The 11,504-nt window shown below is 39.9% G+C and overlaps 1 protein-coding gene across 3 annotated transcripts in view; it reads right to left on the bottom strand.

Moving 5' to 3' along the window:
• Nucleotides 1-2,380: 2,380 nt before the first annotated feature.
• The window catches only part of LOC133911426 (callose synthase 9), a 34,888-nt gene continuing 25,764 nt past the window's right edge, over nucleotides 2,381-11,504 (bottom strand). For all 3 annotated transcript variants that reach the window (XM_062353664.1, XM_062353665.1, XM_062353666.1), the window contains 12 exons: nucleotides 11,429-11,481; nucleotides 9,107-9,283; nucleotides 8,530-8,577; nucleotides 5,304-5,462; nucleotides 4,883-4,996; nucleotides 4,710-4,798; nucleotides 4,461-4,619; nucleotides 4,270-4,372; nucleotides 3,653-3,772; nucleotides 3,427-3,477; nucleotides 3,153-3,335; nucleotides 2,381-2,837 (listed from right to left, as the gene is read on the bottom strand). In XM_062353664.1, the coding sequence (XP_062209648.1) occupies nucleotides 2,601-2,837; nucleotides 3,153-3,335; nucleotides 3,427-3,477; nucleotides 3,653-3,772; nucleotides 4,270-4,372; nucleotides 4,461-4,619; nucleotides 4,710-4,798; nucleotides 4,883-4,996; nucleotides 5,304-5,462; nucleotides 8,530-8,577; nucleotides 9,107-9,283; nucleotides 11,429-11,481 (1,493 nt within the window). In that variant the 3' untranslated portion in view covers nucleotides 2,381-2,600. The remainder of the gene's footprint in view (nucleotides 2,838-3,152; nucleotides 3,336-3,426; nucleotides 3,478-3,652; nucleotides 3,773-4,269; nucleotides 4,373-4,460; nucleotides 4,620-4,709; nucleotides 4,799-4,882; nucleotides 4,997-5,303; nucleotides 5,463-8,529; nucleotides 8,578-9,106; nucleotides 9,284-11,428; nucleotides 11,482-11,504) is intronic.

Raw genomic sequence — 11,504 nt, 5'->3', positions numbered from 1 at the left:
GATACCGGCCCGCGTGACGGGGTGAGAGAAAGAAGAGGAGAGGGCGATGTGCAGGGTGCCCGCGAGTCACCCACGGGGCCATGTAGAAACCAGAATCCGACCCGCTACTATTTCGGGTACCCAACCCACCAGACATGTGGGCGGGATTTTGCACCCGAACCTGTACTCACCGGGTGCAATGTCCGTGGGGACCCAAATCCACGGATCTGATTGCCATCCCTAATTGGATAGTCCTTCGTGGATGCATACGTCGTTCATTTATATTGAAATTTGTGTGAGAGACATTAATAAAAAAAATCATAAATATATGAGAGAATCATCAAATAGATAAATATTAGATAAGAAATAGACACGGGGAGATAATTCGTCTGCCTACACCCCATGCGAAGTTGGTTTTCAATAATTGAACTGATATATTTGTGAACGAACGATTGGCTTCGTCACACCCGAAAAAATAGAGCATATCCCTGAAAAATGCTCCGAATCAATCACTACAGGACTGCTATAGTACCAAAACCATCTGTACAGCCCATCAAAACAATGTTATATCTCTGTTGGTACGCTATAGTTCTTGATTAACGTAGAGGACTGTAGGTACAGCCTCATTATACCGTGCAAAAAGTGATTCTCGATATTAATCACCTTTAATGTAGAGGATCCGGGTCCCATGAGTTGAGGCTAGACTACTGTTTTCTAGATTTGCCTCTTTGTATTTTTAAGATTTTTGAAGTTTTTCGTTGAAATTTCTATGGCCTTATGGACCTAGGCTAGATCTGTAGTTGTCATGTATGTTTAATAGAGTTTTAGCTCTAAGGATTTTTAAAACAAGGTATATGTAATTTTACAAATTTGTAGAGCTATAGTTGAGTATATACTTAGAGTGTTTGAATGAGTTGTTTGCACTTTAGATTAAAAATATATACTTAAAATATTTTATATTCACCTATAAACATAAGATTCAAAATAAATTTAGGAGCAAAAATTCTACCAAACAAAGTCCTAGATGTAATCCGAGTCAACAACAAACATACAAGGCCAGAGGGGAGGAGGCCTTGGCAATTTTCGGGGTCGCGTAGACGAACGCTAGGCACACCTCTCATCGATAGTTGTTCTATTCCTGACTGTTGCTGTTGTCACCTTGCCCCACCGCTCCGTGCTCCTGGGTTGGAAAGTTCGATTTTTTATTCGTAGGACATCACCCCAACAAATTGATTTTTCTTTGTTTTTGGTTGGAACAACTTCATCTCACCTTGGAGCTTTTTTCCTATGTGGTTGGAGAGACGACGCCAGCTAGCGGCAAGGATTGCAGTGACGGGAGTGGAGGCAACGATGGTAGAAGGTGAACGATGCACACATGAGGCCTTGGGAGGTCCTACAGCGGGTGACAAAAATGGGAGGGTGGTGGTGGGGTGCTCGCCAGTTGCTGGAAAAGGTGACTGAGTGGCGGGCGTGGTTGGAATGAGAGTGTCATGTTCGAACGAGCGCTGGTGATGGAATGGTAGGCGGCGGAACTGCAAGGAGCCACGTCTCTGACGACTGTGTGGGTAAACAGAACAACAAGACAAGAGGGGCTCTTTATCCGCATCCACTTAATTCGGCATTACATCTTTCAGATGGAAACATATTCCATTAACCACACTCAAATCAGCCAAATCGTTTGCCGCCAAGACAAACAAAGTTCGGAGCTCTCAATTCAAACTTGGCAATACCATACATGGGGTTGTCAACTCAAATATTTTCATCTAATATGGCTAAAATAAATTAATGAACCCGACCAAATTTCTTTTTTTTTTTTGGCACCGAAGTGAACTATAGCCAATTATTACTGTAGTTACCACCATTTTGGTTGTGCCAATATCAATTTACCTATTAGGATACGCTTGATTCAAGGCCAAGATGTGGATTAAGAGTTTTGACTCGCCAAACACGTGTAGACGGGGTTACCCTACCTGGGCGACGTATTCCCCCCCCCCCCCCCCCTAATTCATACTGAATCCAAACCATCAAAAGATGGATTAGCTAACCTGCTTATTTTATACAAACCAAAGTCGACATTAAGCAGCTTAACAGGTACATTCGATTACAACCCATCGCATCACTTTCAAGTAACAAATCCAATTAACTGTGTCCAACATCGATAAAAGGATTAAAAGTCCAACAACACGCAAGAAAAAAATATCAACCACGCGTGTTCTATCTGAGAACGGAGCACCTCGCCTCGTAGAAAAAAATAATTTTCTTTGTCTAGATCACCCATTTCCAATCCGACCGGAGAGCAGACGCCTCAATTCTGCCGTACTAGTTCAACAGATGTTTGCTTTTCTTCATATAAAACTCTTACGTATCACATTAGCTGAATGGATGATAATAAGCCAGTTCATATGCCAATCAGCCCACATATCAATATGTCAAAACTTAGGAGTGCCATACAACAGAAAGTTCTCAGGCATAACAATTACAGCTACTAGTCTCACAATAGAAATATATCCAATCAACCCACATCAAATGATTGCCGGTCAACATGGAGATATATACATCCTAATGCTAACTGAGAATGTGCATGATCCGATTGATGAAGCACAAGACCCCAACTGCCACCATCACATCCCTGCATTTGGGTTATTGCCAGCAAGAATGAGAGAAATCTCCAAACCTCTGCTGAAGGCCTGGTTAAACAGAAGTCGTGTCTGGAAAGTCGATATAAACGGAAACCATGAACAGATGGCTATGGGGACAAAAATGATCATCCCCATGCCAGCATCATACAGCCGAGCTAGGGAGCGCACTATTTTCCACAAGCCTAATTTCTTCATAATAGGTTTCCATGCCACAGCAATCTGTAAAACAAAAAAAATAAGATGAATAAACATTTTTAGCAAATCACTACAGTCTGCAAAGGTGAAAGAGTCAATCAGCATATTTATTACTTACGAACTGATTGGTCAAATGGAAGGTAATGGAGTGGACAGCAAATAAACACTATGTACCAAAAAAAAACTTTTGACTTTTGATAGTCACGTTCTAGCCTGTGCTATGCAATAATTCAGACATATTTTCCAGTGTCAAGTGTTTGCAGAGTGGACCTATAAACAAAGCAGACTAAATACATGGGTAATATTTCATGGATATAAAAGTTGGCAGCAGAGACTCACCGAAAGAATTCCCCACCCAGTTGGCACAAATGCTAGAATGGAAGCAAATACATCTGTGACACTGAGGCGTGTAAACACAATCGCCACAACCAAACCCGCCAAAACCATCAAAAATGCGATGCTTTTGACCAGACGCAGGAACAATTGAAAATGAACCATGGCCTTGGGATTTAAACCAAATACCTGCACAATAATACAATAGTAACATAATGAACATCTGGATACGTAGAAGCCAATAATAGTTAAGTTACCAATAAATAAGGAATGCACATACCAACAGAAGGACAAAAAGGCCACCAAGCACAGCCCATGAAATCCAATACACCTGCAGTGCCAAGATATGAATTTACGATTCTTTTGATCATCTCGGCCAACAAAAATACGCCATTTAAGGCATTTAGTCACAAAGCATTACACAAATTAGATCATTTCAATGTCCCATACTCTAACCAACTAAAGGAGGCATCAATCAGCAAATGAAAGCTGTAATACTAACATACCAATAAAGACGTGCTTGCATCGCTTGCATCCATGTGGTAAACAACTCCATATTGAAAGATAAAAAACCTTAAGCTTAGTATAGTTTCCAGTATCCTTCCTCCAACGGTTTGAATATGTTCCTGAAAAAAGAAGTGTTTGAAAATGAACCGTTTTCAACACCGTTGACATTCTAGCATATTCCAGTGGTCTATGTTTCAAACTTCTGCATACAATATATATTTAAGATTGTTAACGACTTATAGTTCTTTCTTCAGCCATGTTATATTTAAAGAGAACCGAAGCTAATGAGAGCATAAGCATGACAATACAATGTAGAGGCACAAACAAGAATAAGGACTATATTTTTGATGCAGTAGGACGTAGGAGTTGGCAAAGTAGTCAAACGTTTTACTTTGCATCTATGTAAGAATTCAAAACCATAAACCTCAGAAGCATAAGGATATGTTCTGATGATATTATTAGGAGCAACAGGATTGCTAAAGAGTTCTTTTCGCTTTAGCTTGTCATGCACACAATGTTTTGCTCACAAAGATGATTGAGGTGTTGACAGAATGACACAGTAGACAGATCTACTGAGACTTGAAGGCTAAATCGGATACAGGCCATAGTCAATTACCAGTTCTTCTTCCCACCAGGCTTCCCAGCTTTCTTCTCCTTTAACACCAATTCCACCTCGATAAAACAGCCAGTTTGTCCAGTCTCTGAAATCCTCAACGATCCTGAGGGGGGAAGGGTTACCAACTTCATCCTGACAATTTCAAATTACTTATCACAGTACAAAGATACATAGAATGCTTAGTTGCTTACTTCTGCCATTCAAATCCAGATGGGTTGAATAAATAGGGAGCATAAAGCCAAGACAGTGCCATAAACCAACTACTTATTGAAAGTAAAATGTAGCCAAGAGCTTCACCATTGTTAAAACCATATGCTAGAAAGATCACCAATAGAAGTAAAACCTCCATCCTACAAGAACCAAGAACAATCATCATTAAAAATATTTGATATCAGATTTGAGCTAGTAATCTCGAGAGTAACATCAGGTGACCAACAAACCCTTTCACAAAATGGCTTCGAGAATAAAGACGGTAGTTTTCAGCGAACTTGATATGCCGTACCACAAAACCCCTACCAGTTGCTCTATACTGGTAATTAATAAGAAAAACAACAGATCAGTATTGGGAAAATTGAGAAACTGATGAGCACCACTTCTGAAACAAGAAGCCTACCTTTGCACCTCCATGTAGTATTGTCCGGCCAAAGTAGTGTGTCCTTGTTCCAAGGGAGAAAGTGAAAAATACAGAGCACAGTTGGAACTGCATTGTAATAAAGCTTACAAAAGCCTGCATCCACGCATTCACAAATAAGGATACATTCCTTATCGCTCTTGGCAATAATTTATAGAATATAATTGTGATTTGAGAATCAAGCTAACAAATAGTGCTTAGGTTTCACATAAGACTGGAAATATAAGCTCAAGTCAGCAAAACAATTAGTTCATATAACCTAAAATCACTAATGATGCTACAAACTAGATTGGAATCGGAAGGAATATAATTTAATTGAGAATTGTTTCTATCTTGTTTCAAAAGTTAAAAAACAACCAAAATTCACAGGCTAACCCAGAAGTCTGCAGGGGAAAGGGGATACCGTTAAGACACCTGACTCAAGGATGATACCAAGAATCATGGGAACTGCAGTAAATATACCAATCTGGAACAGAAATTGAGTATTCAGAGCGGCATTCAAGGCTGTATTCTGCAATATATCCGCTCTATTTTGAATTGATTCTCCAACACCAGATAAGGCCTAACCAAACAAATAACAAAAGGTGTGCGTCAGGGCAACAATCCAAGAAACTAGACAGTATGCTGACAAAACTTCCAGAAACCGAGGCCAAGAAAATGACGAGAAAAAAGGGTAGATAATCTATAGATGCAAAGTTCATAAGTAAGAGATACAAGAAACTCATGTGCCACCATAACATGTGACTGCAAAAAAATTCTCATACCAGATTTAAAGTGAATGCAATGCTTAATAATCGAGAAAGTTCACATGCACTACAACATATGTGAGCTTGATTGTCCCAGGAACATCACAGACAAACACAGGATGGCAACCATATATGAGCCAATGATGCAGTGGTTATGCTGGGGATTCTTTTGGCACAATAGAAAAATATCACCCCTTCAGTTCTTTTCTATTTGACACTACTGATTTTTTTGCAGTCTTTGAGATGTACTTTTGACCACTACTATTTGTAAGTTTCCACTAATATATACAATAAAAATATATATTTCTACAAAAGCATTTCAAGAGGCAAATCTAATAATATGATTTTGTATGACCAATCTTGGCTATTTTAAAGAAAAATTGATGGTGTTAAGTAAAGGTTCACGGTTGATGAAGGGTTACTAACCTTTTAGCCTCCAAAACACTTCATTCTAGCCACTTGATGTTACATGTTTTGACTGGTGATGAGATGCCTATATTAGTGCTACAAATGGCTCTTTATATTTTAAGTGTGTAACACCGTGCAAATGGCTCTTTATATTGGCCCAACATTTAAACCATATCGGCCTAACCTTTAAATATAGTTTAGAAGGCTCTTTCTCGGTCTCCTTTTACCATTATTACTATTACTAGTACCTTTTTATTTTTCTCATCTTTTTTGTTGGATCTTGTGGGTTTCATATCTTCTCTATCCTAACTTGCTTGGGACTAGGCTTAGTTGTTGTTGTTATTGCTCTTTATTGGCCTAATCTTGTCTGATCCATGCTCCGAGTGGTAGTTGCCGGTGACATCTCATTGGTGATGGCGGTGGTGCCTGGTAGAGATGTTGTGTTGATTTGCAACTGACTTGGCCTGGGGCTTTGGCACATGCCACATTTTCCCCATGACGTGCTCCAACTCCTTTCATAATTCAGACAGCTCATCGTCCTCTGTGCCCACTAGGAATGAAAACAGGTCAGATTTTCTCTGCCCGCCCAATCGTCCAAACCGTTTTAGATGCTAATCGGATCTCGGATATCGGATCCGGATATGGGGAGCCTGGTATCCGTCGGATACCAGATATCCGTTAAAATTATCCGAAGAGGAATCTGACCCACTCTTAATCTCTATTCGCAGCCAAGATCTGGTTGCTACAAGGATCGATCCGTCTTTCCCACTGGAACGCTCGCTCAGTCACTCCCCTCCTCCCCTCTCCCCTCGATCTCCCTCCACCATCACCACCGCCGAAGCCGGCAACAACAGCATGTGGGTATCCTACACCGCACGCCAGCACGCGCCGCGTTTGCATATTTGCCCGACTTCACCAGCCGGGGCCCCTGTTGCTCGTTGACAGATTAACACAATCTTCAAAATTCAAATCATGTAGTGAAAACACGGGGACTGGGTTTCAATAGAGTCCATGCAGGAGCTTACTATAACTTTATGTAGGATATGGCAGTTACAATGAGCAGTTAAGCACTATATATTAATGTATTGCCTTATTAATTTAAATTTTAAAGCATTGTTCTATCTGAACCTTATTTACAGATTTTTTTTTTTACATACCAGAGTTAATGTAGATGTTAATTCTAGCATAGTAGATACCTCCAATTTCAAATAAACAAAAGCTATTTCTTTTTATCTGCAAATATGATGAAGAAAGGTGCAGCTAGTGCTGCACTTTGCAGGGTGGTCTCTTCATTGTATAGCTCCACCTTGTGGTTTTCTATATATTTATTTGATTTAGTTTCAGATCTACTCATGAAGTTTTGAGTGAAAATCAATGTTGTCCTTTCAATTAGGAGGACTGCACCAAGTGTTTGGGAACACTACACTAGGTATGTGGAGACACACAAGAGAGAAGATGGTGTGACGGAGGAACAACTTTGGGCGAAATGCAACATATGCAATTACAAATCTCGCGCTGACCCCAACAAGGGCACCAAGATGTTTTGGAACCACTTGAAAGCTGCTCACCAGTACGATACCAAGCTACACCAATTCCAAGCTCCTCAGGGCATGCAAATGTTCAGAATGGGGATGATGCGGGTGAAATTATTGATTGAAATGGCCTAATTTTTGACATTTGCTAATTGGCTATTTGCTATGGATTTGTGAGACCATCTATTAGTTTATCTATTTGATGTAATATGTCAATATCGTGTATTCAATTGTCACGAAGGCACTAAGCCACTAACTATGTCTACACACTACTTGGACTATTCGTGATATGTGGAGAACAATGTGATTGGATTTTGGATTCGTGGAGTGGTTGAATCATTGTAACATATGTCATATATATGGATGTTGCTTTTACTCAATATCCGAGGTAATATTCAAGACAGACATGGTCCGTATCCGACAACATCACGTATTCATTTCGTATGATTCGTATTTTGAGAGGTGTGTTCAGTTGCATGGACCATTCGGCTAGTTTATGTTATACCAAACATATTAGCTTCAGACTAGAAACAACAATCTGCTATGAATGTCAGCATTAAATCCTCATATTTCCCAGTACCTACCGGTAGCCGGTAACCATCAGCTAGTGGTCCAAATTATCCCATGTTTTAATTTTCTCCAAATTTGTTTGGAATCTTCTACAACATTTAACATATATATCAAACCAAGTGCATCTCAAATCATGCAAAAAAAAAAAAAGGTTGAAAATGGCATGGCTCATTTTGTTTTACTACAGTACTATGAACTTTCCAGACTGTTTTTGTAACCTCCATGAAGACATCAACAAGAGCATATGGGAATTTGCATGCATGTAAATTGACATGCAAAAATAAGTGGAATACCTGAGATTCACACAGAGATAATACGGTAAAAAAAAAGAGAAGAAAATTTGCATGGATGCTCCTCTGATACTCCATCTTACCAGATAGGTTTTCCCATATAGAAATATGTACACAGTCAGTACAGTTAGCTGCAAAAGAAAAACCAATTTAAGATCAGAAGCTTTAAGGATGAAAAAGAAAAAATAAAAGCAGCCACCTCAAGCTCAATAAGCAGCATAATAAATATCTATATTTTTTGTGTGCATTTAGTTTTATCCACTGGCCTTCAAATAATATAATACGAAGCACTACGAGCTTGTACAAGAATACAAGATATAAACAATCGATAATATAATAAAAGATTTTTGCAAATGATGAGTTAAAAATATGAAATTTTTTATGTATTGATTGAAAAAAAACAAGAATACACCTACAACATTTTAGAAAAAAAAACTGATTGACAGAAAATATTCTTTTATAGGAAGGATCGTGCAAAAGATCTGCAAGAAGTAACTCTAATATGATGCGGCATACATATGATTCGAAAATATGAACAGTGGCAGAAGATCGATGTAGAGATAAGATGCATCAGTACATGCCACAACAGTGGCAGAAGATCGTTATTAATGAAACAATTTTGACTGAATAAGACCTAACATGCAAAGAAAATTGAATTACCATAGTACAAAAGTAGAACCCAACAGTTGTCACGTAGAAGGATAACATCCGGAAAAAGTCAAAAAGCTGTCCAAGTCTATATATGTCTCTGCTAAGCACTTGTTCACCATTGCCTCCAGCAACTTTTCCTTCAAATACTGCAATCTGATTAAGCCCAACATCTCTTCCTTTGCCAACCTACAGAATTATTTTTGAACATCAATACAGTGTTCCAACAAAGCCCACTGTTGCCCCTGTTTGATTAGTAATGGATAGCATCATAGCAATGTATATCAATGTGTGGCAAAAAAGCGAAGCGGTTATCATCAGTAAGTTTGTTTAAGCAATTGATTTACTCAGCTAAAGAATTATGGTCAAGATAGTTCACTGAGAGCCGGTGTGCCATATGCACTGCACTACTGGTGTACATGTAGAATCAAGGGTTGGTCAATTGCATGTGACAAATCTTATTGGATCGGCTAGAGAAGGGTTTTCTGATTGGCCCTCTCCCCTTGACTAGCAGCAGTGACTAATCGTGTCATATCATACTACAAGACACCACAAAAACTGATAGAACCAAATCAATAATCCATTGACAGTTGATCAACTATAAGACTCTCCGAGTGACAAAAGCCATGCTGAAGTTTATTGACATGTCAAATGTAGAATGATTGAGGCCAACATTTTTTTGGATTCGACAAATAGACACACAGGCATCCAAATATATACTTATTGAGAATCTAAACTTATAACTTATGCATCAATCTCCTTGTACCGTTATTACTTTTATTTTATTTTACTATTACTAGTACCTTTATTATCATTATTGTTTTCTCATCATCTTTTTAGTTGGATCTTGTGGGTTTCATCTCTAGCCTACCCCAACTTGCTTGGGACAAAGGTTGTTGTTGAGGATCTAAACTTATGACCCTAACTGCAGGCTCAATGCAAGAATCAACCACATTTGTCCAACATCATGAGACCCTGACGCTACTAACCACATTTGGGAACTAGCAACTTTACCTATCTACAACAAATTGGAAGATTCTCATGCGACTATTGGCTACTAAGAGTTCAGATTCTCCTATTCTGGCAGAATTGTGAAGATGTATCATATACTCTAAACATATGTACAGGAAAGAAAATGGGTCCGTTTGTTTTCTAACAATCTCTCCATGTAGCACGCTTTTCAACGTACAACAGCAGGAGTGAGGCCTTAACTAATCGCATATTAGCTTGTCTTTCTACTCTACCAACCAGCTCAACTTAAGGTTTTGTAACACCCCACCCCTTTAATACCATATTGCCCGTTTACCTTGAGTTACACTAGCATATAAACCTTGCCCAAGATGTAGCATTTCTGAATTAACCCTTTTGGGCTAAGCAAGGACAAAAGCACAAGAGAGGTTATGCACATGCGTGTTCACCCCATAGGGGTGTTCATTCACAGTTTCCAGAGGTTTCTACCAAAAAAATCCCAACCAGCGAACGACTGGTTTCACGGTTTGGACCAAACCTTTTCCATCATCTTTGTTGGGCATGTGTGGTGCAATGGGGGGAACTAGTACACATGGGCTGCATGTACTGTCTAATCTAAGTATTGTCCAGTCCAAAACGAGTTTGTCTTCAACATGTAGGTGCAAACAACAACGCCACCATTACCGAGCTCCATGCCCATCAATGCTCGCCTTCATCATCATCCACAACCTCTCAATAGTGGTGGAGGAATTGGGCCTGCTCCTTCACCGGCAACTCGTTCCCATCATCCACGGCGTGCGTCGCGCTGCTCCTGCACCCATCGCGGATGCGAACACTGCCGCTTTGGACTCAATTCTCTGGGCGGGCTGTCCATATGCTCATTAAGTGGCTCTAGTGTCCAAGCCTTTCTCTTCGTCCTCTCCTCCTTTTAAAGTATTTAAGGGATTTCGTGGCGTGTTGAACCGAGTAGACTGGTTATACAGTTTACATGCAACTAAGACCAACCCGCATCAAACTGTACAAGCAGTTTGGTCTGGTCTGGTTCGCCGCTTTGGGCAGTTTTGCACCAAACCCTGAGCAGCCCTACTGCCACACATGGAGGCTGGGCTTTTAGCAAATGTTGGGCCGCGGGGTGTTACCGACAGTATTAGAGCATCAACCCTTGCTGCCTCTACCGTGAGCGAAGCAAGGACAAAAGCCCAAGAGAGGTGCTACGCATGCATGTTCGCCCCACCGGGGGCTGGGCTTTTAGCAAATTTGGGTGTTACATTTATTTGATTGATACAGCTAGTGGTCAGCAAGGATGTAGTACAATGAACAAAATCTAAACAGCATGGATGCAATATGAATGAAGAAAATTTAAACCTGGATATACTCATGATGAGTTATGCTCCCTTGACGCAGAGTTGAGTTGAATCCTGCAATTCATAGACGCATCAGT

This window comes from Phragmites australis, chromosome 3, assembly GCF_958298935.1.
Source record: "Phragmites australis chromosome 3, lpPhrAust1.1, whole genome shotgun sequence".
In the NCBI taxonomy this organism is placed as follows: domain Eukaryota; kingdom Viridiplantae; phylum Streptophyta; class Magnoliopsida; order Poales; family Poaceae; genus Phragmites; species Phragmites australis.
The sequence above is the reverse complement of the archived record's forward strand: the minus strand, read 5'-3'. Positions and strand labels throughout refer to the sequence as shown.